This window comes from Alexandromys fortis, unplaced genomic scaffold (genome assembly GCF_014885135.2).
Source record: "Alexandromys fortis isolate MF-2015 unplaced genomic scaffold, M_Fortis_MF-2015_v1.1 scaffold_127, whole genome shotgun sequence".
In the NCBI taxonomy this organism is placed as follows: Eukaryota; Metazoa; Chordata; class Mammalia; order Rodentia; family Cricetidae; genus Alexandromys; species Alexandromys fortis.
In genome coordinates, this window is record NW_026068006.1 from 3,041,631 (window position 1) to 3,066,923 (window position 25,293).

General features: G+C 42.0%; 1 protein-coding gene across 1 annotated transcript in view; it reads right to left on the reverse strand.

Annotated features, from left to right (window-relative positions):
* Positions 1 to 12,154: 12,154 nt before the first annotated feature.
* Usp38 (ubiquitin specific peptidase 38) overlaps positions 12,155 to 25,293 on the reverse strand; it is a 33,092-nt gene continuing 19,953 nt past the window's right edge. Inside the window, exons 7-10 of the mRNA XM_050161505.1 lie at positions 21,015 to 21,108; positions 18,589 to 18,695; positions 15,832 to 17,197; positions 12,155 to 13,344 (exon numbers count right to left, since the gene is read on the reverse strand). Of these exons, the coding sequence (XP_050017462.1) occupies positions 13,183 to 13,344; positions 15,832 to 17,197; positions 18,589 to 18,695; positions 21,015 to 21,108 (1,729 nt within the window). The 3' untranslated portion in view covers positions 12,155 to 13,182. The remainder of the gene's footprint in view (positions 13,345 to 15,831; positions 17,198 to 18,588; positions 18,696 to 21,014; positions 21,109 to 25,293) is intronic.

The following is a 25,293-nucleotide window of genomic DNA, read 5'->3' on the forward strand; positions in this document are numbered from 1 at the left end:
TGTGTTTGCTCTTTTTTTTTTTTTTTTTTTTTTTTTGAGACATATTTCTCGGTAGCTTTGGAACCTATCCTGGAACTATCTCTTGTAGACCAGGCTGGCCTTGAACTCACAGAGATCCTCTGCCTCTACCTCCCGCGTGCTGGGATTAAAGGCTTGCGCCACCATTGCCTGGCTTCCACATTTGTTCCTTGATTCAAACAGATTACCTGGGGGAAAAAAAGGAAAACATGGCAAGGCAATTGGAGAAATTTCAGGAAACGGCCTGAAAGGCTTGTTAAGGAAGCTTTGATATCTTTTCATGTTTTAAATCACTTAGTGTTTAAATACGGATTTACAAAATAAAATCTGAAGGTGACCTAATTTACAACTCAATTTGTTCGTATGACTGATCTTCTGAACACACTACTGTATTCCTCTGTGTGCTGTGGAATAGTTCAGAAGGAGTGGCTGCTTTGGGGACTTAGCCAGGCCACCACACTGTGAGGCAAGGGTCAGCTTGTCCTTGCTGGACACACAGACCATTTCTGGGTGATGACCCAGCCTCCCACATAGGCCAGCCTTGGACAGAAAACTAAATGCCTGATTCAAATTTTTGAAGGTAAACTCTTTGGACAACTTCTCTCCTACTTTATCCCAGCCATCCTTCTGCCTCAGGCCAAGAAGAACTTAGTTTTCTTCTTGGCTGTCTACCATTGAGCACCTACAGGCAAGCAGGCCAGGGCTTGTGCCTGCAGCTCCACCAAGAGATGCTGCCCTGGCCCTGTGCCTCTGCACACCTCCCTTCCCCTTCAGATAGCAAAAGCACCACGGCCAAGGTGACTTAGAAGGAAGGGTTTATTGGGGGCTGATGGTTCTGGAGGGTTTACCACCGCTGCAGTGGCAGAGTGTGACAAGTACCTGGTGTGGTGGCAGGAGTTAGGTAGACGGCCCACCATCTATGGCAATGCTGGTGATATTGCTCTAAACAGAAGGACTTTGGCCAGGTAAACAGAAGAATTGTTATTGGGTAAACAAACCTAAGGGTGGGTTTCTGTTTCACAGAAGAGTTGATTGCCTATGAAGGCTCCTGCTTGCCAGGAACTTCCCTTAATCTTCCCCCAAAGGTCAACTGCTCTATGCAAGGGCACCTCGATCTAGGTCAATATGGACAGCCTGTGTCAGCTCAGACCCCCAGTTTCTGCTGTCATATGAAATCTGCTTGCTTTTCTGCCTTTGGCTCTTCTCTCTGCTGCCCCCACCAATGGCCTTGGCGGTTTGATCCCCAATAAATCTTTCTTTCTGTCCACAGAGTGGTCTAGTCTCTCTGAGCTGATGCCTATAGCAGGAACAGTTGAGAACCTCACAGTTCGAACCTCAAACAGGAAGCAGAGGGAGCAAGCTCTAAAGGACAAATCTTTTTTGAACCTCAAGTCATGCCCTCAGTGACACACTAACTCCAGCAAGGCCACCCTACTTAAGCCTCCCCGCAAAGCCATTCATTGATGACCAAGTATTCATATACACAAGAATACGGGAGACATCTTATTCAAACTTCATAGTAACATAAGTAGAAATAGTTAATGGGGCTGGAGAGATGGCTCAGTGGTTAAGATCACTGGCTGCTCTTCCAGAAGACCCAGGTTCAATTCCCAGCACCCACATGGCAGCTCACAACTGTCTGTAACTCTAGTTCCAGGAGATCTGATACCTTCACACCAATGTACATAAAATGAATTTAAAGAAATTATTAAAAAAACATTTAATGACTCAGTGGTGCCTAGGATTATTTTAAAATAATTCTGGGTTGAAATAGATGATGGGTACTTGGAATTTAGAGTATACGTGTTCCAAAATAATACACAGAGCCCCACCAATATGCATATTTTTCATGTTTTTATGTAGCAGTTAAAAGTAAAACTTCGTGTAGCAAGTGATATGGAAGTGGAAGGAAACCCTAGGGCTGGTAAAGTTAAACAGGGCTGGGAAGAGAGGGGATGGGCAAAGGGAAGGACTGCGGGGAGGGTCAGTCACCCCCCTAAATGTATAAGGAAGCCATGTAGAAGTCCAACACTTTATAAGCTAACAAAAATATAATTAGAAGAGTCAGAATGGAGGACTCTGTATAGAAGGACAATGCTTCTCTCAGAAGCCACAGTTTGCTTTAAATGAAGTTCCTGGAGCCAGCTGTGGCCCAGAAGCTCTCAGAGGCTGCCAGAACAATGGAGCCTATTGGCATTGCTCTTAGCCACCTGCTAGAACTGAATGATAAGCCCCCTTTGCTGAAGACATCACATGTTCAGGATGCAGAGCACAGAGAGCAGGAGCTGGGACTGAGCTAGAAGCCTCCTCCTTGGTGACTAGCATCCATCGTGGCAGAGGTGCAGCACAGGCCCTTGGGGGTGAGAACTCACCGTCAGCCTCACCCAGCGTGGACCCTGCAATGTCGACCTGCCAGACAAGCTGTGCCTGCCGAGGCCATAGTGGCATGGCTGTTTGTGGGCTAACCCCCCCCCCACACACACCCAAGTTGCTGCTTTTAGAGACTTGGTCCCAGTGACGTGGTAGTAAATAACACACCATTGTTCTGCTTTTGGGTCCATTCAGTTCCCCAGACCACAGCACCCATGTTCAGAGTGGGCCTTCCGCATTCACCGATCACATGCCAATTATTTCTGGAAACATCCTCACAGAGACCTGGTAGTAATCTTTATTAGTTTTCTAGGTAACTCTCCATCCAGTCAGGTACTGTAAGACACCATCCTGTCTGCTGTTTCCTAGTGTGCACCTATGTCTTAAAGCAACAATGTCTTAAGTGTCTTTAACACATGTGGTTTGGGGAGTCTATTTCAGACTTTGGTTTTCAAAGATTCCATGCAGCAGGAATGCGTGACCTGAGCAAACCTATGCATAACCATTATTATTAAGGAAAATAATAAATCAGACAGACTCTAGGGCTGCTTTTGGAAGCAGAGTGTAGAAAAGCATAGGGAAAGGCATAGGAGCTGAGTGGCCTGACAGTTAGTGAAGTCTCTGCAGAGAGATAGTCCATGTGTTTGACTTGGAAGGGGCAGGCGACAGAGCAAGGAGGCTTTGTAGGTGGACCCGGTGTACTTGTCCTGTCCTCCGGGCGTTTGCGTCCCTATCGGCTCTGAGTGTTTCGCTCAGGGCAGCTTTGTTATTCTATTCCATATGGACTGTAGAACAGGGATGATGATACCTATCTGTTAGAGACGGCATTTTCAGGAGGGTCGAGGGTGTAGCTCAGACGGAGGATGCTTGCCTAGCACACAGGAGGCTCTGGGTTCCATCACCAGAACCAACCACCATCACAACAGGATCCATGAACCTACTAAAACGTCTTTTAAACATGATTGAGGGGCAAGAAGGTTCAAGTGATGCTCACGTATGTATGGGTACGTGCAGGCACGCGCTCTTTGCTTCTAAGTTGTTAGATTCCTGTGAGAGTAGGTCACTGAGTAATGTGAGCAATGAGAATTATCACCAAAGCCACCAAAGACGACCATGTTCTCACCACCATCATCGTCACCATCAGCTTTGTGTTCCTGGCTACGGCTGGAAAAGGAATATACTTTTGTCTTGGGCCAATCTAGTTGTGACATTGCTTTTGCTATTACTAAAATCCCAAAGGTTAAACATTATCCTGGCAAAGAAATGGTTCGGTACTATCCAATGGAGACCCTCTATAAAAACACACACACACTCATTTTTCAGAATCAATCCTCCAGGTGTTAATGGATGCTGAGTTGCCTGGAAAACAGATGCAGGAATTGTTCCGAGCACTCATTATGACTCAGCAGCTGGTCTGGGAAGATCACTGGCCAGATTCTAGTTGGGCTACTAGATTGTCACTAGTAATTAACACACACTTAGCCTGTTGTATACTTACGCTGTATATGCCGAACTATGGTGGCTTAATATTGCATTCCAGCGAAAGCAGAATAAATTCCTGTCCCAGACAAACGCTGACCTCTTTGTTGACGGCCATGATCCTCAATGAAGACCCAGCAGATTATCCCAAACAACCAATTCCCAAGGCAAGAGTCTAAGTTTAGCTTAGAATGTTTTCTTATGATTTTGCTGAGGTTTAGGGGAAGATTGTGTAAATTGGGAGATGAGTTTTAAAATTTCATTAGACTAATTAAGATATGTGGTGGTGGTGGTGGTGTGTGTGGCCATGCCGTGCCATGGGTGTGGAGGTCAGAGGACAACTTCCAGGAGTCAGTTCTCTCCTCCCACTATGTGGATCCGAGCGATTGAACCTGGGCTATCAGACTTTTTGGGCAGATGCCTTTATTTACTGACTCATCTCACTGGCCAGAAAGGCAAGTTTTATTTATTATTATTATTATTATGTTCATCTCAGCTACAGTGAGGAGAGCAATACGCTTTGTCTATTTGCTAATCTGCTTATGAAATTTGCTTTTGCTGTTATGGAAGCCAAACTATAAAGGGCGGAAACTATCCAGGGAAAGAAAGTGCTCAGCAGAGACCTACGGAGGTCTACCATCAATTTCAGCACCAAGTTAGTTTTCCATGCTCTGAGTCTAGATTTCGGTATTTTCCCCATTAACCCTGCACTGTGGCTTGAGAACAAATTGCTCCCAGCTCGACCAAGTTAAGGTCAAGCTTGTCTTTTGCACCTGAAAATGAAGTTCTTTAGAAATTGTCAAAAATACAACACGGGCATGATTTGTAAACACGTGTCCCGGACTTAGCCAAGCACACACTGTGCTAGAGACATGAACTGGCTGCAGAGCTCTTCCCGGGAATGTGCTGCTGTTTTGATATTGAGACCATAAAAACCACAAGGCAATATCCTGAAAAATACTCACCTCTGTGCTCGTTCATCTCAATAAACCAGAGTCCTTGGCTGGGAGTGGAAGAAAGAGCATGACCCCAAATTAGAGATGAAAATAAACTTATGAGAAAGACATGGTGTTCTCTTGGGGTCAAGAACATCTTGTGAATTATTCCTTTATTATAGCCACAGAAAGACTGGCTAATAACCTGCCAACAGCGGCAGCAGCAAAAGTAACTTCATGGGTCTGCTGTGTTAACCATGGGGAAGCGATCAACAGTTTCTCTTTCGCAACCCATTATGATCAATTCTCTAAATTGAGCTGGACATTTCCTGGGATAGGTACCCAGAATACTTTTCTTAAGCATCTTCATTTATTTCCTAGTTAGATAATATGTATGCATTTAATTGTTTAAGAGTGCCCCGATGATGGACAAGACAGTAAAGGAAGTGTAAATGACAAAATGTGATCAATTCAACACCACCATCTAGAGTTGAAGTCTTTCTGGTGGGTAGCCATGAGCCGCGCCTCATTGAGACCATATCCTCTTAAAGTGTGGCTAGTGTACCCAAGGGACTGATAGTTTATCTATTTTACATTTCAGTTTCAGCTAAGAGATTGCAAATAACTCATTTCCACTTCATGGGGGATCAGCTTCCCTTCCTCCTCCCTTTCTCCTCCCTTCTCTTCTTTCCTTTTTTGCTTATCATCTTTTCTATCTTCCTTTCTTCTCACAAGGGCTTGCTATATAGTCCAGGCTGGCATCGAACTCACAATCTTCCTGACTCAGTCTCCAAGTCCTTAAATTCTTCCTTTCCTCTAGTCTTACACCTCAGGAGGCTTGTTGCAAAAGACTTGTCAACTGTTAAGCATGACAGAGAGGCATCAATTAATATTCTAAGTACTAAGAGGAAGACAACGCAGTAAATGGAGAACCAGCTATAAACCACAGCTGCCCACAGCACAGACCACTCCTTCCCCAAAGGTACCCTCCTACTCTCAATACCACAGAGGAGCTTGACTTTTTTTTTTTTTTTTTAGTTCTTAAATAAGCTAATTCTAAAAGTGTCTATGTAAGTTAAATATTTTCATGTACAGTATTCTGGATTTTAAAACTATATGATGGGTTGTGGTTTGCCTGCTCCTGCTTTGGTTGTCTCCATCCATCTCTGACACACAACAGAGGAAGGATGTCCAGCGGCTGCTTGTGGACAGCGGTTTTGGGCTTTCTAAAGCTCTTCTTTCCTGGACACTTTGTAAACTGACTGGACATGATAAACTAGGTCCGGTGCTCTTTGCGCAGGTCTAAGTTCCTGCCTGGTAGCACTTCCCACCGGCCTGAAGAACTTTGCTTCACACAGAACATACATCTGTCTGTCCATAGCTGAGATGTAAAGTGTTCATGTTTTTGAGACTTGGTTCCTAAGTGGTGGTGCTCTTTGGGAAGCTGTGGAGCCATTAGGGAGCAGGGTCTGTATGGAAGAAATGGGCCACTTAGTAGGAATAAGGCTTAGTTTATAAACTGGCCCCACTTGCTGCTCTGTCTCTGCTTCCTGATCTTTCTAGAGCCAAGCAAACAGTCTCAAGCTTCCACCATGAGCTTAGAGCAGAGGTTGTCAAGCTGAGGGTCGAGACCCCACTGGGGTCACATATCACATATCCACAGTAGAGTTCCTAACAGTAGCAAAGTTCCAGTTATGAAGTAGCAACACAATCACTTTATGGTTGCTGTCACCACAACGTAAGGGTCATAGTTTTAGGAAGGCCAAGGACCATGGACCTTACAGCCATGTTCACATCCATGCCTTCCCCTCCTCGATGATGGTCCGCATTGTCAAACCGAGTCAGAGAAGTCCTTCTTTATGTCGCTAATTCAGTGTTTGGTCATCAATAAAAACAGTAACTGCTTCTTCTAGAAAGACAATTTCAGCTGCCATATTGCATCACGGAGTGTGTGTGCCTAATCTCAGTGGGTCTGCCTGAGCTCCTGAGGCAGAAGCTAGTCCCCCTAGGGGCCCACTTCCACTACAACAAGATGAAAGCGATGGTCAGGAACCAGGAACAACTCACCTAACTGCAGGCACAAAAGTGCGTTGGAGGGAAAGGAGCCACTCACAGAAGGAAGGTGGTTCGCAGCCACGGCAGACAATAAAAAGCTGCACTTCTTAAAGAAGGCCAGCAGCATCTCTGGTATCAAAAGGTGAGCGTGTTCACGAACCAAGGAAGGGTGATCCATCTTAACCTAAAGCTCAGGCGTCTCTGGCAGAAAACACCGTCACCATTACAGGCTAGCCTGAGACAAAGCAGGTGACACACATGCTTTCCAATGTGCTACACTAGCGTGGGCAGACGGCCTGGCTAGAGTTGGAGGCTGTGAACCTCTGCCCAGTTTGTGGATGAAGAGCCTCACTTGTGGCTGCCGGAGAGCATGATGATGAGGTTCCAGATCTGGCGAATTCTGACGAGGCTAAGGAGGGAAACTGGGGAGAGGCAATTCGGAAAGAGGTGATACTTGCAGACATTACGGGAGCTGCCATTTTACACCACGACTGCTTTTAAAATTCTTGTATGGATCTGATAAAATCTAGCTCTCTAATATCTTTAAGCCTGGTCCCCCTGAACACTGCAGCTCTTTTCAGCTTTTGCTAATTACACAACTCATTCTTTGTTGCAAATTAAGCTGACAAAGCTTGGGAATAACAACATTTGGGAAAAGGTTGATAAAATTCTTTGCCTAGCCAAAAAAATAAAAAAAAATTTCATGTCTGCTATGAAAATTTTCCTGTATACTTTTCCTGGGAGTTTCCCCCCCCCCCCCCCCATGTTTTGCAGATGTCATTCTACAGCCTTCTAGCTTGTGTGGTGACAGTTCCTAGTCTTTACTGAGTCCGAGATTTTTGAACTTGGATAACTATGCTTCTGACAGTGTGCACAGCACTTGGCCTGCCATAGTAGCAAGAAGACAAGAAGACAAAGACAGTATGTAAGTCAGCAGGGACTTCACGAAGAGAGCTGGCCTGAATTCTGGAACAGTTGAACTCTGAACAGTTTGCTGAACTTGGTTCTATGTATGTTCTTCTCTGGCTGCTGGAGGATTTTCTCTATTACTGCTTCTTCTTCTTCTTCTTTTTTTTTTTTTTTAAAGATTTTATTTATTTATTATGCATATAGTGTTCTGTCTGCAGGCCAGAAGAGGAGATGAGATCTCATTACAGATGGTTGTGAGCCACCATGTGGCTGCTGGGAATTGAACTCAGGACCAGTGCTCTTAACCTCTGATCCATTTCTCTAGTCCTCTATTACTGCTTTTAAGTAACAAGATGGTGGCTTAGGGAGCTTCAGAGCTTTCTACTGTTTACTCTTGGATCTTCCATTTCTCTCCACACGTTTTTTTCTTTACATTTCTTTTAAGCTTCTAGTTTGCATTTTCCCTCTTTTCCCATTAATTTTTAGATCTAGTAGGTTTCTACCTGAGTGTGAGTGAAAAGACATTTTCCTGGTAACTTGAATGGTAATTTTGATCATTATGCATTTTCTAGATGTTTATTCTTGAAAAATTGTTGGGGACCATAGTTTTGAAGACGTGAGTAAAATCCTCACTCTGTTGTTTATGGGCATGAGTATAATATGGAGCTAGTGTGAATTAAAAAAAAATCTGCCACTATACAGTACACAGATGAACACTTAACCTTATGATAATTTTCCCGGAGGAAAGCCCCAGGAAGAAGACTCCTCCTCTGGCCCTAAGTCAACCCAGCCTTCACATTAAATCCACGTCCTCATATGAAGATGTCCTGTGCTCACATAATTTACTTGGTCTGGGATGAGGCCTCGATATGGATCATTTCTAAAAAGCTTCCCAAGTGACTTTTTTTTTTTTTTTGCTGTTTATATTTTCTCTGTGTAGCCCTGGCCATCTTGGTTCTAGCTCTGTAGACCAGGTTGGCCTTGAATTCATAGCCATGCTCCTCCTTTGCTTCTTTGGGATTGAAGGTGTGTGGCACTGTGACCACCTGGCTGACTTGTTTTTTGAGACAGGATCTCTCTACAGAGCCCTGGCTGTCCTGGAACTCACTTTGTAGACCAGGCTGGCCTTGAACACAGAGATCCACCTGCGTCTGCCTCCTAAGAGCCTGGATTACAGGTGTGTGACTCTACACCCAAATTCCAAGTGATTTTAATAAGAGCACACTGTGGAAAACAAACAAGCAAAAAACCAACCCAACAACCCCCATCCCAGTAATCTAGCAGGTGAATACAAGCGTTTCATCCCCCCACAAATCGACGTGGGGGGCAAGTGTATGGGGTTTATATGTGTGTTGGTGTGTAGCACACAAGGCAAAATCTATCTATTAAGAGAAAAACAACTGCAGGCTCTAACAGACACTGACAAGAGCTGGCAGTACACTTGGCTGACTCTTAGATTCTATTTTTAGTGTTAAATCCACACTGGTTATGTAACACTGGGCTAAAGGTTTTACATAATGACTGTTGAATGCCTTGAAACTTGGACTGTTGAGTTTATAGAACTGTTAATTCTCATTTCTTTGAAAGTTACTTCTATAGGAAATTATCGTTGCCTGGGGAAACTGCAGTAAACAAGGGATCTTTTAAAAGCACTGTTTACTTTGAATCCAAAACAACCAAAACCAAACCAAAAAACCCCAAAAAACAAAACCTAAAAAAAAAAACCCTAGTTATTTTGAGGTTCATTCATTTCTTAAAAAAGGACTCTGTACAAACAGTGACTTAGCAAAGGAAATGAGCCCAACAGAGAAGCAGCAGCTGGGCAGGTCTGCTCAGTCTGTGCACAGCGAGCGTCCTGGTTCATCTAGGATGCCTCCTGTTTCTGACTTCCTGGGTACTTGAGCCTCTCTCTGTTCCAGGACTCTTCTGGCGTTGTCATTCAAGGGTTAGTAACAGTCAACACTTCTTGGGTATTTTAAAATAAAACACAGATAACTTAACCTTTCCCGCCTCAGGAATAGTTTCACAAATCCAAACTCAATAGAAACAAAATACTATAAACAAAGAAATATATAAAGCACATCTAAAAAAAAAAAAAAAACAAACAGAAAACAAAAAACAGGAGCTCCTTTGTCCCAGGCTTCTTTTTGATCTTCTTGTTTCCACTGAGATTAAAAATGTGGGCTACTAAGACTGGTTTATGGGTGGGTGCTCGAAATAAAATGCAGAGATTTTCAAATACCAGTCAGGCACTCTGCTAGTTGAACTATACCCACAGCCCATATATATACACAGTGCTGTACACATACAGCACCCTTGATAAAGGATGGTACATAAATATATGGTATTACTTTCTTTGAAACACCCCCTAAAAAGTACATATACTAAAAAGTATATGTAGATTATATATAAATTATACTATGTGATGTACACACTTTGAACAAAACAAATGGCAAAGTGTTGATTTCTAGTAACTGGACAAACTGTACCAACTTTTTTTTCTTACAGTGTGCTGGGCACAGAATAAGCTTCCAATTTCCATTTATTGAAGGACAGAATTAAAGGCGTAGTATGTGAAAAGAAGTATTTTTGTAGAAAACACCATCATTGAAATACTTAAACGAGCAAAGGAAGTCATACATCTTTATTTCTAGTGTGTATATGTATGCGGGCGGGTGGGCTTGTGCCATGGCATGTGTGTGGACGTTGGGTCTGTCTATCAGGTGGATCATGAAGATGGAATAATTGAAGTCCGGTCCTCCGGATCGGTGGCAAGCACCTTTATACACTGACTCCCGTTATTATAGATTTAAGACTAAATTTTTTTTTCCCCTGATGTGATTTAATGGGCTGCTTAAAACTGTCATAAGGATCCCAGGACCTCTAAGACACAAAGAGGGATTCTTGTCTCTCCATCAAAGGATTCTAATGGCATCTTAAGGTATAGACAGTCTCTGGCTATTCAAATGGAGGATACTTGGAGAATGAGCCAGGATCATCCCTCCAGCTGGCTATGTAAATGTCAGGAGTTGTACATCCATCTACTACAGACATATTAAAGGGCCTGCAGGATCATTCCCTATATAGATTTTCTTTCTTGCCTATTCCTTTGTGGAAAAATATCCCAACTTCTGCAGTATCAGCAGATATCTTTCAAAGGCACAGACTTGCATGTTCAGCTTTATATTTGGTGCATAGTGAAGCCTAACACATTACTCTCTTTAGCAGCGATGGTAGTTTCATTTGATCTGTCCTGCACTGAACTGAAGAGAAATACCAATGGTCCTCTGCTCTGTCTTTAACACGAGAGCTCAACAACATTCACAAAGAGCATGGGAAGGACATGGAGGTACCGGAGACAGAGAGGCCTGGTGACAGTGTATAAATGAGGCACACTAACAGATGTGTGAGGGGCAGGTCAGTGCAGGGTGCCACCTTATTAAGTTCAGCTGAAGGGCTTCTAGATTTCCAAACACATGAATCCGGGAAGCTGTTAGTGAGCAATATTTCTCATCTTAACGCCCTCAACTTTGGTACTGGTTATCCGACCAAAATTTGCATAATCCTAGTACTACTGCTAGAATTTACACTTTCTCATTTGCAATCATGTTTTGACACATAAAATCCTTGAAATATTTGACAGTCACAGGTAGAAGTGGGAGCTTACTGCCTCTGTGGAAGTTCCAGAAGCACCTCCACCCAGTTTTAATCCAGTTTCCACAATGCTGAGACGGACACAATCTGGTTGTGGTCACCATTCCGCCTGTGCTGAGACGGACACAATCTGGTTGTGGTCACCATTCAGCCTGTGCTGAGACGGACACAGGGTACCTAGGGAAAGCACTGTCAGGTCTGGAGGAAGCCAGCTCTAACAGGCTGTGTTCAGTCTCCCTGGTGACTGGAAACAGGGAGGGTGGGGGCCGCAGGATGAAGACGAGGAGTTATTCTTATTCACTGCCACAGAAGCTGGGGAAAGATAAACCTCAGGTCACCAAAGGCCATTATTTCCTTACAGTGTTTTCAAAATAAACACACGATCAATCTTCAGAACAATACATGGCCATGGATGTGTTAAAAGAGCCAGGAAAAAGGGTATTTGGGACAACGCTTGAGTACTGTATAATCAGGACCCAGGAGGACTGACATGTTTCCAGTTTCCAGGCCAAAATAAAATAAAAAGAACCCTCCCTCCCCCATACAAAAAACACCCAGAACCAAAAAGAACAGTAGGGATAATGGGGTGAGGGGGTAGGGATGGCGGGGTGAGGGGGTAGGGATGGCGGGGTGAGGGGGTAGGGATGGCGGGGTGAGGCATTTGAGTACTCTCTGAAGCAGAGACTATAAGGCATGAGTCTCAAATAAAGAAAAAAATCCCAAATATACAACGCTGAACATATTATCAATGTTTAATGTTTTGAGGATTCAGTAACAAATCAATTGAAGATCTTTTACTTAAACTAGCTTCATTTCCTCTGAATTTTTCTAAGAGTTAGAAATTTACCATTGCACTCACTGCTTTAGAATCATCAGATTTTACTTCTGAAAAAAAATCTAATACTTTTAAAAATTATAATTTTAATGTTAGCACAAAATTTAATTCCTAACATTTTGTTTTAGAAAACTTTCTGCAGCCAAAGATACCTATGTTTGAATTACAGTACTGCAAGGCACATACAGGACTCAACTCCTGTGAAACACACAAGAGATACACTCCCTAAAACAGGATTTTAAAGTCCTTGGACAACTGGAAATACTACAAAGTCAGGTTAAAAACACTGCCCTTACAGGGTCATGCACCTTCTGTAAATTCACTCACCATGTGTGTGTAAATATCCTTTAAAAGACACTAGTCCTTGAAACCAAGAGCGATGCTGAGGACAGCATGCGCAGAAGGCCCCAAGTCTGGCAGCTGAAGTTTAAACTGTTATTGCCTCCAGAGACTGGTCATCTTTACTGTTTCCAAAGACTTGAATTTAATAATGGGGTAATTCTACCAGAAACAAAGATTTTCATTTTTCTTAAAACAATATATATATTGAAACTCTAGCATCAATTCTTTTATAAAGAATGCTAACTGGATTATTTTCGTTCAGTAAAACTGAAAATCCACCATTTAAATCCTTCTACCAAATCTAATGCAGCTTAATTAGGGACCAGGTATGCTTTTTTCCTCTCAACATTTTTGGTCAAGCGTGTCTAACCATAAATGCAAATGGAAGTTTAAGAGGTAGATTTTTTTTTCCATGATGCATTTTGTATTTCAAGAAAATAAAAACACTGAGTGTGTTTTCTTAAAATATTTGGGTCTAATGAAAAGAAAAATAAAAGATAGATATGCTATCCGTTACAGCCTGACATTTTAACAGCCATAGTACTGGATGTTTTGTGACCAGATGCATTTTCAATTCTCTCAGGGTCAAAATACGAGTCTGCCAACTGTATTAAATCCTCCTCCACCCCCTCCACCAGTTGGCCCACAGCTCCCTGGTGGATCATTGTCATCAAATCCATTGGGCCGAAATGAACATGAAGCAGATGCAGCTTGTAGGGCCCGGGCTCGAGCATTCAACTCTTGTTCCTAAAATTAAAAGTAATGTTTATGAAATTAAAAAGCTATATACAATGGATGAATACAGCACATATACAAATCTTCTAAAACCATCTTAGTCTTTACCAAGTACCCTTCATTTGAAAATACTGACATCAATCCAGGCATAGTGTCGCATGCCTTTAATCCCAGCACTAGGGAGGCAGAGGCAGGTGGATCTCTGAGTTCTAGGCCAGCCTGGTCTACAGAGGGTTCCAGGACAGCAAAGGCTACACAGAGAAACCCTGTGTCGAAAAATCAAAAATGATTAAATAAAAACTGGCATCATTTTTTTTTAAAAGTAGTTATCACTTAGGCACACAAACCACCTTTGTGTATACAACCACCTTTGGAGGAAACAAGGCAGAGGCAAATTCCTGTAGTTAGCTGTAGAGTGACAGACCCTGAAAACCACTGCTGCTGTTTATTTCACCTAACAGCTAAGGAGGGGAAGCTCCTGGGAAACCTCCTAATGCGATGGCAGTCTTTAACAGCTATGACGCAGTCTGGAACTGTCTGAGCGCAACACTACTAAAGGCCCGGATTTTCCCTACCGCTCCCTTAGTCTACTTAAGGAGTCAGGCAAATCTCAAGGAACACTGATAAGTAAAATGAAGCTATCTTCTTACAGTGGGACTTAGGACTCTTTCCTACTAGTTTAACAGAGTGCTTACCAGGAAATCAGAGATCTCTGTCTATGTGCCAAGTGCATATTAGGTGCTGAATAAATCCTAATACTCTTATTTTAGAACAGTAGTTACTGGGAAGGTGAGCTGGCCTGGAGTATTTCTGGAACCCACATGGCAAAGTGATGATGACCCCCATAAACTGTTCTCATTTCCACATGTGAACAACACGTTGTGTGTATATATACACACACTCATGCAAAAAAACTGTAAAAAGGTTATTATTTAGTTTTACAAAGAGCAATTGTGAATAGATAATGGCACAGTCATCGGGCAGCGTGTAAAACTGGACCCTAAAAGAACAGGGAAAAGAAGGGCCACTCATGCTCAAATGCCATGTGGCCAGAGGGAATGGGTAAGCCAGAACACAAGGATCTGGACTGCATTCCAAGTAGGAGCAGCTGTGGCCATAAAACATGCTTGCCAGTTCAATGACGGTTAAACCTCCTAACACTGATAATCTGTTTACAAGGGAAGGGTGTAGTGGGCCTTCCTTCTCCCTCTTCGACCTCTAAACACTGTGGTGATTCACAATGTCGAGCGACACAGGCCAGGGAGATGGACACGTCCTGCTTTTTCACCTGGATATGAAGCCACGAGAATGGGTACAGCCCAGTTCTAAAATTCTGATTATTTTATAAAGTCAATTAATGCTTGCAACACTCTAAAACATTGCCATACCCCTCTAAAATTTATCATGTATCACCCTTTGGATATTTTATAGTTCAGTAAATTTGAAAGCCTCTGAAAAAAATTTTCCATAAAAATCTGTTAATGGCTCATTTATTCCCTTCTAATATTTTATGGGTTCTGTGAACTTAAAACAGAAAACTTTTAAAAAGTTACCTTTAAGCTCATAGAATTATTTGAACTAGCCACTCATTACTCCTATAATTTCATCTGTGAATTAGTGCTGATCCTTTTTTGTTTTGGGGACTGGGTTTCTTTATGTGGCATATGCTGTCTCCAACTCGCAACCTTCCTGCCTGCCGTTCCTTAGTGCTGGATTGCAGGTGTACGAAAACCACCACCACTCGTAGCTTCTGCTGGCTCTTTTTGCTGACACAAGTTTGAAAATTTCACAGTCAAATAAAGGAAAGTTTCTTAAAAAATATTCATAGATGAATTTATCTCTCATGAAATGTTAGTCCACAGCTTCTACTTTCTATACATGTTCTATCGGCCTTGGCTCTGTGGCAGACCCTTGAAGAACAGATACCCTTCACATGCTCATTTTAGTTCATCTGATCCATCTGAATGCCAAGAAATGTTCCTTAAAACACTACAGGAAAGAGCCTGCAGGAATTGGCATCAAACTGAGCTGTGGGATGGTGAGGTGATTTGGAGTGTCTGCTCTGCGGGCCTAAGGTCTTGGTGCAACAGACCCCGTGAGAGGAGGAAAGAGATAACTGGCTCTACAGAGCTGTCCCTGACTTCCATGTGTGCACCACTCCCCACAGTAAATAAAAACAGAAAAGTTAGCAGCTGTTTTCCCTGCGGTGGAACTCAGGGACAGGGGAAGCAGGACATTTACATTCCATCAAACTGTTTCTGTATGGCATGATTTTATAATCTTCTCTAATAAACACCCGAGACAGAGCTCTGAAGGCAAACAGCCTTCTATATTCATATAATTGGCACCTTCCACACTACGTTTTCAACAAGCTGAAAGATATAAATCCAGACTTAAGCTTCAGTATCCCTGGAAAATGTGTTCGTGTAAAATCAGAGCATCAGAGTAACTTCCTATTATTTATGCTGTCCAGAAATGACACTTGTATTTGCAACTCACCTGTAAATACAGTTTGTTGTCCTTCGTTATGGCGTCCATTAGCTCTTTCTGTAGTGGTGGGTCTCCATTGACCCAGACACCACTGGCTGGATTGTCGCCGCGTAAGCCATTAGCACTGTTCTGTTTTTTGTACAAAAGCACGTAAGCTGTGTCTTTTGGAAACCTACTTGTGATTTTCTGGACTGACTGAAACGAAGTAAATGTCACCCTGCTGTCATTAAATAAAAACCACTCTTGTGACATTTCCTTATTTTCCAAGTCCTGTCCAATGACTGCACTGGAGCTTTCTCCCCCTAGTAAACAACTCTGGGAGGGGGCTAATGCCAGATGTTCAGACTCGGGGCACATCTGGTATGAAGACTCTGTACCTGTGATGTTTCTGGCATAAGAATAGTAATGTCCACTTTCAGAGGACACCCCAGAGTGCACAACAACAGAACTTAACAGGTAGGGCACTAGTGTGGGGCAGAAAGCTTCTTCAGTCGCAGAAGGCTTCAATTTTTTAGCTAGGTTCTCATTAATATCAGTGAAGTCAACATCTACAGACCAACTTTCTGCCAAGGAAGAGAAGGAAGCAGTTCTTCTAACTGGCAACTCTAAAACCAGTGGCAATGACACATTGTCTAGGATTTTCCTTCTCACATGGTACTTCTGGTCATATGAGAACCTCAGGAGGGTAAGAATAAGGTATTCGGGCTCCTCTGTGATTTGCATAGTTTTTTCAGCATTCTGCAGAGAGGCACAGTTTTCACAATAGTATTGGTTGTCACCAGTCAGAATTTCTGGAGCCAGAAAATAGTTTAGTAAGTCAGTTACCGAAGGTGTGGCTTCACCTCCTGGGTTCTGAGGCACATCCTTACTGATGAGAATCTTTGCAGACTCACTAGGGACAGAGTTGTTTTCTGCACAGTGAAATTCAACAGGAGGACTGCCTACTACTCTCTCATTCACAATCGAGTCGCAGACGAAAGCAGCTGTAGCCGGGTTATAACCTACTGGCTCTTCCTCTGGGTCAGCCACACTGGTCTGCATTAGGCCATCATCTTGTGCACTGGGTAAGGAAGCTGGATTTTGAAAAGACACGTCTTCCACAGAAGGGGCAGGGCGAAAGGCCAGCGAGAGGTCTGTGAAGGCCTCCAGCTTCTGTGAGGTGCTCCTGCAGTTCAGGCAGCAGACATGGGTCCGCAGCTTCCCTCCAAACATCCTCTCTACTAAAGTCTTCTCCTCACCGGCACTGGTGCCAGGAGACCCCGTGGCTGCAGCTGCCTTACCGGCCACTTCCTGTAAAGAAGTGTCAGCACAGCCTGGACCTTCCGAAGGCTCATGTGAGGACTGCACGCGTAAGATCTTTTCTTCTTCATGGAGCCTGCAGGAGGGTACACCACCACATAGCCAAGTTTAATGCTACTTATATTTTGAGATCTTGATGGCTTATAGAAATATGTTAATTTAATCCAGTAAAAAGCTCAATTTAAAGTTGTTTTCTCCTCTTTTCATCAAGAGTATGAACGGTAGAGTCCAGCAAAGCCTTAGAGGACTACCCAGCGCTCTACGTTTATTTTGCTGCCCCTGCACTGCTGTCTTATAGCCCACGTCCCACTGGAGCCAACTACAATCGCTGCTGCGCTGACTCACACACCTCTCCATGTGCCTGATGTCTTGGCAGCCTAGCACTAAGAAACCACTGACTGTAGGAAAGAAGGCAGGCTGTGCAGGCTGAGCCCAGCTAACTTTACTAGTCAGTCATACTACAGAGAGGAACAAAGACAGAGAAATGCACTGATATAATATGTTTTATTATTAAGTGGTAAAAATACACTATAACTTATCAAACCCTTAAAATTATAAATTGGCTCTTAAGAGGTTTTGGTCTCAGGGTCTCTTCATAGTCATTAAAAAAAAAAAACAAAACCAAAACAAACCCTAAGGAACCAGCACCCCAAGTTGGTGCTGTTCTGGAAGGTCATGGAATATTTAGGAGGTGTAGCCTTCCTTGCTGGAGTACATTGCCTCAGCTTTGAAGTCTTTCTAGCCTGGCCCCACCTCCTGTGTTCATTCTGCTTCCCAACTGCCAGGCCGACCTTAAATTTCTGCTGCCATACCTTCTCTGCCTCTCTGCAATTGTGAGCCAAAATTACCTTTTCCCTTAAAGTTGATTTTGGCCATGGTATTTTATCAAGTGTTAGAAAAGTAACCAACACACACACACACGTACATATATATGTGCATATATATGTTGGTTAAATGTATATATGTACACATGTATGTACATATATTTAGTATATAAAAACAGAATATATATAAAACAATACTTAAACATGAATTTATTACATATCGATATGCAGCATTTTTAAATGAATGGCACTCCTTCACACTTTGTAAGCATCTAGCTTCATAGAAGACAGCTGGATATTGGTAGCTGTACTGCAACCTTTCTTACTGATATCTGTTTTTTAAAGATGAAATATGTGAAAAAAAAGCTGAGTTCCCATAGAAATGTAGTGAAAAAAATGGGAAGACTCAACAGATTTTTTAGGGTCCCTTATGAATCTTCTACTATCTTTCAACAGGTACTTTAAAGTGAAAGCATCCAAAACAAAAACCAAATTAAAAACAAAGAAAAACCTTAAAAACACACAGTAACCCAAGGTTATTTTAGAGATCAACTCTGAAAAAGTGTGCTTTAAAGCTAACTCGGCACGCAGTGGCACCGAAGCACTGAGAAGACAGTTTAGAGGAAGTTAAAATACTCTGTACCTGTCCAGCAGAAACCTGAGGTACTCAGAGCAGTCTTGCTGCGACCTGGGAGTAAACCACGGAGGTCTGGAAGCCTCAAAAAATATCCGGGGTGCATACGCTTCCCTCTTGACAGCAGAAAGAAGAATGCAAGACAGTGACTCTTACGGCGCACCAGTAACTGAACCTGCAACACAACCCTTAATAAAGACGGCTCACAGCTCTGCAGCACTCCATGTGCACGGAGACACGACAGGAATGGGTGCAGACTCAGGCAGTGAAACTTTTATGTTAAGCAACCTTCAGTCACAAATGAATTCTGCAGAGAACTGACGTCCAGAAAGCTGAGGGCCTAGCTCAGCCAAGTGGACAGCAGGGTGATTACATAAGGTCTCAGATGATTCTAACTCAACATTCCGTCACTGGCATTTATCCCCCATGACACGCATGTGTTTGAGTCCCTAATTTCTTTTGAAAAGCTGAGTGTGAGAATGATACTGATGAGTGGTGTGTGTTTGTATGTGTGTGTGTGTGTGTGTGTGTGTGTAGGGGGTGTGACAGAGCATTAGGAGCCATCTAAATCTACTTAGCTGAAATTTTCTGTCTGGTGTAAGTCACACACGTGTGAAATGGGAACATTTGGAGTAGTTGTTAGAACCTTGATAATCCCCTCCCACCCAGAAGTACAAAGGCAGTTGAAATGGACTCTGGGGCCATCAGGCTCAAATCCCAGATGTTTTCACAAAAAGGAACTGCACAGACATAGGAAATGACCTGACTATGATCTGAATACCTGGAATTCTCTCACTATCTTAAATACTGTGGCATAAAGCAACAGCGCCTTCTCAGTCCAGGAAAATGTTACGTGTTCAGGGTTGTTTCACAGCACTTTAAAGAGAGAAAGGTTAAAATCCTAGCTGGGTGCCAACTTCAAGTTAAGCTCATTTTTCTCAGTCAACTGGAGACATATTTTTTTCAACATAGATTACAGATCCTTCTAAGTGCTGGGATTAAAGGCGTGTGCCACCACTTCCACCATGAAGCTATTCTTTCATTCTTGAGAGCAGGGAAACCTTCTAAGGTTTTCTTTCTAATAGCTCTGGTTTAATAAGTAAATAAGGTATACATATCTGCATAAATACACATACATGTTTATGTATAAAGTAAACATTTAGTTAAATAATTAAATGACTGAATTTCTAGAAAACAATAGGAGAGGAGAGAGAGGTTTTTGTTTTGGTTATGATTTAGTACTGCTTTTGTTGCCCGTCTGATCCTCTTGCCCCACCTCCTGTATACGGAGAGTACAAGGGTGTGCCACCACACCTGGCCAAGAGGCAGTCTTCATTTCCTTTGGTCTTGATGTCAATTTGTTAACATATTTCTCCCAGAAAAACAACATATGAGTGTATTACCAATTCTAAAGTCATGATTGTCACTTCTTGATCCTGTTTTTATTTTTCCCATTTAAAAATATTTGATCTGTTATTCCTGGCACTTAAGAGGCAGAGGCAGGAGGATCAGGAATTCAAAGCCAGCCTTGGTTACATAGTTTGAGGCTAGCTTGTGTCACATGTGATCCTGTCTCAAAGCAAATTATCCCTGAGATATTTCTCAGCTTGCATGAGGGACACAAGCCTTGCCCCGAACTCAATCCTATCAAGTATCATTCCTGCTTTACTCCAGCTCTAACTACCTGTAGTCACTGCCTCAAGATGATTTCCCTGAATTAATTTGTGGATATAAAAGGTCACCACAGAGCGTTAATGCAAGGACTTACGAGATGAATAATATTTATAAAGACCTGTAATTACAATGAAAGATACATAAAAGAAAATAGAGAAAGGCTGGGCATGGTGACTGGTGCATACCTTTAGAGGTAGAGGCAGGCAGATGAACAGAGTTCAAGACCAACCTCAAACTACACAGAGAAACCCTGTCTTGAAAAACCAAAGAGAAAAAAAGCCTAGACTACAAAATTATTTTAATTGTTCATTATATCAATATATTTAAGTCTCTGTAAACTAAACAAAAATCAAGCCACACCAAAAGAAATCTCAACCACATTTACATCTTTTCTTTCCCATTCCTCCCTCTTTTTGAGACAGGGTCTTGCTATATGCACAGCCCAGACAGGTCCCGAGCTCACTGCAGCCTTTCGAGTGCTGGGAGGACAGGTGTTTGCCACTAAGCCTAGTTTTAAAATTCTTTCCTCATGAAGAAGACTGCTTAGTGACAGGAAATTAGACTTTCTGTATAGTGGTTTTAGAACAATATATCTGCAGGGATGGGAAGCAGAAGATGAGACGTGTGCTCGGTATTCAGGCAGGACCCCTGAGGACTGGGTAAGACATGATGATAATTGCAGCAGTTCAAAAGACCCATTATAGTGTGTAGTTTAAAGAACATTATCATGGAGTAAATATGTACATATTACAGATACTCACTTGTGTATGAGCCAAAAAGGCAAAAAGATGTTGTAATTTTTTCATTAATGAATTACACCCATTTAGATTTAAAGATAACACTTGTCTTCTGAAACTGAAAAAGAACAAAATATGTTATACATATACACATGCACTTTTTACAAGAAAAGCTAAAAGGAAACTGGTTTGGGAATTATTAGCCTCAGTTACCTGACTTACAGGGTGGCCTTTAGCTAATATTTACATGTAATGTAATACACATGTAATATTGTGAAGGAGGACAATAAATGGATGGACTATATGCTATTTCGAGACAGGGTTTCTCTGTAGAGCCCAAGTTGTCCTACAATTTTCTTTGTAGACCAGGCTGGACCTCCTGAACTCAGAGAGATCCCTCTGCTCTGCCTCCTGAGTGTTGGGATTAAAGGTGTGCACTGCCTCCTGGCTTTTATTCTACCTCTTCTTCTTCTTCTTCTTCTTTTTTTTTTTTTTAAATAAAAGTAAATCTTGAACATAAAAGAATTATGATGCAAGCCACGTTTGGTGGCATATACCTGTAAACCATCACTCAGTAGGCAAAGGGAAAATATGAGTTGAAGCCAGTCTGGCTACCGAGTGAGTTCCAGGCTAACACTGGAAGAAGGGAGGGAGAGGGTGAGTTTACTCAAACAAATAAAACAAGAGTCTAAAAGAAGAAACACACACACAAAAGGGACAAATTATTCCAAAAATAGTATAGAAATAATTGGTTAAACATCAGAAAAAAATCACTTCAAAGTAAAAAGGGATTTTTTTTTGTGGGCCTAAACTCTAGACAATACAAAAATTAAAACAAAAATATGTAATAAAATACTATAAATTTGAATTGCATGACTGGAAGAAAGCAAACACCACAGGATTATCATACAGAATTTATACAAATTGACATGAAGTAAACAAAACATCAACAGAAAGACACACACAGAAAATAATAGCTCATTCATTTCATTCTGCTCTGAGTAAAGGGAAAATTCCACAAAGGCCAGCAATGTTCACATAGAAACACAAGGACTAACTAACTGTGAGCAGGCTGTGCACATGTAGTGCGTAATCCTCAGAGGCTGATGCAGAAGGATCAGGAGTTTGAGGTCAGGCTGGGCAAGAGCCTATCTTTTCTAAAAATAAGAAAATAAGAATGATGTTTGCCAAATTGTGAAAAATTTAAGACCAATTAAATCAAGTGCTGTCAGAGGTTTAAGGTCACAGGTACAATCATATACTGTCCATAAGGTCAAATCTGGCTGGGGAGATGGCCAGTGGGAAAGGTGAAGACCTCAGCTCACATCTGCAGCTCTCATGTGAAAGACGGGCAAGATGCTTCTCTCCCATAACCCAACACTGTGGGCTAAAGACAAGCGGATTCTTGGAGCCTGCTGGCCAGTCAGTCCTGCTGCAGCAGGGAGCCCCAGGTTCCATGAGTGCCATGAGGTGAAGAAGCAATTAAGGAGACATCTGGACTCCACATGCGTCTGCAGGGTGAACAACCCTCATCTGACCCCTACAGTGTTTAAGGGAGAGTAATTTGGCATGTCGTAGTCAAAGAAAACCTTATCTGCACATGGTTAGAGAAATGTCCGCTATGAACAAAACTATCTGATGGTTAGCAAAAAAGTATAGGTAAGGGGATGTCAGGCTAGCAAGATGGTTCAGTGGGAAGGTACTTTTGCCACACAAGTCTGGAGATCTGAGTTCTAGTCCTGGAACCCATGACTAAAGGTGGAAGGAGAAAGTGGACTCCTTCTGGTTTCTACATGTATGTCACGATATGCATACATGTTCCCATCCCACATTAACAAATACATTTAAAGCAAAGACATATAAATAAAAACTATGTCCTACTCACTCAGAGTAACAGATCCATTGCTCTCACATGGAAAAAAGTCTTAAGTGCTAAAATTTCAACAAGATTCTCTCAACATGTATGTGGACACATACTAATCATATGTAACTGTTTTTGTATTAGATAATTATAGAAAAATAATGTGGAGCAATGCACATAGCTGACATTTTTGAGAATGTATGCACTTGGTTTTTATGAGGGTATGTTTTTAAAACCATGAATAAGAATTCATGCATTCCTTAAGAGTTCTTCCTGTTCTGAGATACCACCACAATGCTTTCTAGTTACAGTTGCTTTTGGTCCCTACTTTGCATAGTAGGAGATGGCTGGCAAGGTGACCTCTGGTGGCGAGATGTGGATTCTTCAGTCTTAGATCTAATGCCACCTGTGTCTAAGAGTACACCTTTATTTAAAACAACAACAAAAGTTGCCAAATACAAACCAACCAACAACAAAACCTAATGAAACCCTACCGGGTTCTTATAATCAGGGACAAACACAGAAACCTAAAGCTAAGCCCCCATAAGAGCCTGATGCCTCCAGGTGGGTGTTAACATCTCCCATCTTGGAGTCAGCTCAACTCTATTGGCACTAAGAGAAAAATACATTTTTTTTTTTAAAAGGAAAATAATGTTGTACCTGCAAGGGCAGTAATTTTTTTTTTTTTTTTGAGACAGAGCCTCATGTAGTCCAGGTTAGCCTTGAACACACCACATAGATGAGGATCACCAAGAATGTATGCTCCTTGTGCCTGCTAAGATTATAGATGTGCAACACCAAGCCTGACTTTATGAGGTGCTAGGGATCAACAGTGGGATTCATGCCCCCAGGCAGGTACTCGAGCTACATCTGAGCTACTCCTCCAGTACAAGGATGCTACTCAGCTAACAACAAACTGACTTCAGATTTCCTGCTTACAAAAGAAAATTGATTCGAAAGTAAATTCAGGAATGTAAAGGAGCATGCCTCTTTTACACATCTGGTCAGTAACAAACATCATGGCAGGGAAGCAGAGCCAGGAGACACAGAGAGGAAACAGGAGGTGCAATATGGAAGCGAGGTGACAGAACGTAGATTAATATAAATGGATTAATATAAGTTTTAAGAGCTAGTTAGGAACAAGTATTGTGGGATAACCCCTCTGTATAGTGTGAATATGTTTTATTACCATTGGTTAAAAAAGAAGTTGCTTTGGTCTATAGCAAGGCAGGATAGAGCCAGGTGGGAAATCCAAGCAGAGATACACAGAGAAGAAGGGCAGAGTCAGGGCAGATGCCAGAGAGTCTCTGGAACAACAAGTACTAGAGAACAGGTAATACCATAAAGTCATGTGGCAACATAGAGATTAATAGAAATGGGTTAATTTAAGTTATAAGAGATAGTTAGTAATAAGCCTGATCAATAGGCCAAACAGTTTATAATTAATATTGAGCCTCTTAGAGTTTATTTTAAAAGTGGCTGAGGGACTGGGTGAGGAAAAGAAAAAAGCCTGTTTACATATGTTGCTTCAACATGGACCTGGAATTTCTATATAAGACCTAACAAAGTTTAAAAAAGGGTTCTAGACATATAAAAATGGAGCCAAGAGCAACTTCATAGTTCATGTCTTTCATTCTGGGTTTAGGTACAGAACTGCATCCCCTGGCCACAGTGGGCCTCAGCTGCAACATGGCGGACTCCCACAGTCTCTCATGGGCTGCACAGTGAAGAGGCTTCTCCCAGCCACTGAGAGCTTGAGAGCCAGTTGTGGTGTAAGAACACAGGCTGCACACTACTTAGTATTGCTGCCCAGAGTTGGGGCAGTGAGTCTCGCTGGTGCCCCCGACAAGAGACACTCAGAAAATAGAGGGGAGGTCTCGACCACCATGTGTCAGCATCACTCACTAAGCTGAGCAGTATAGACAGCTAACATCGTACTTTTAGGATCCATCTTGTGATCAAAAATTCAAAAATAACACACATATACAGTAAGGCCAAATTTAGGCAGAAAGCCTCTAAACGGGTCACAGTGTATTTGATAAATGTGCTTAGGCTTGGGAGAGAGAGGAGAAAGGATATACATAGTCATAGGTTAGAAGATATTTAAAGATAATAAAATGAGGTCCTTAAAAAAGGAATAGAGTAATAAAAATTATAATAAGCCATGTAAAAATGGAAAATGCAGAGTCTGATTATGTGTATTATTGTGTTTTCTTTGATTTTTTTAAGTGTTAATGAGCTAATTGCTGAGAAACATTTGATTTTGGGGGCTGCTAAATTAAACCAACATATATATTTTAATGGTCTCTTGACTTCAAAATTTGGGTCTAGAATATGTAGCTTTGGTATTGTTTTTGCTTCCACAAATAAGCAGATAAGATGAATTAAATAAATAAGTAGATAAGATGAATTAGTTCCAGGTTAATATGGTTTGATCAAGGA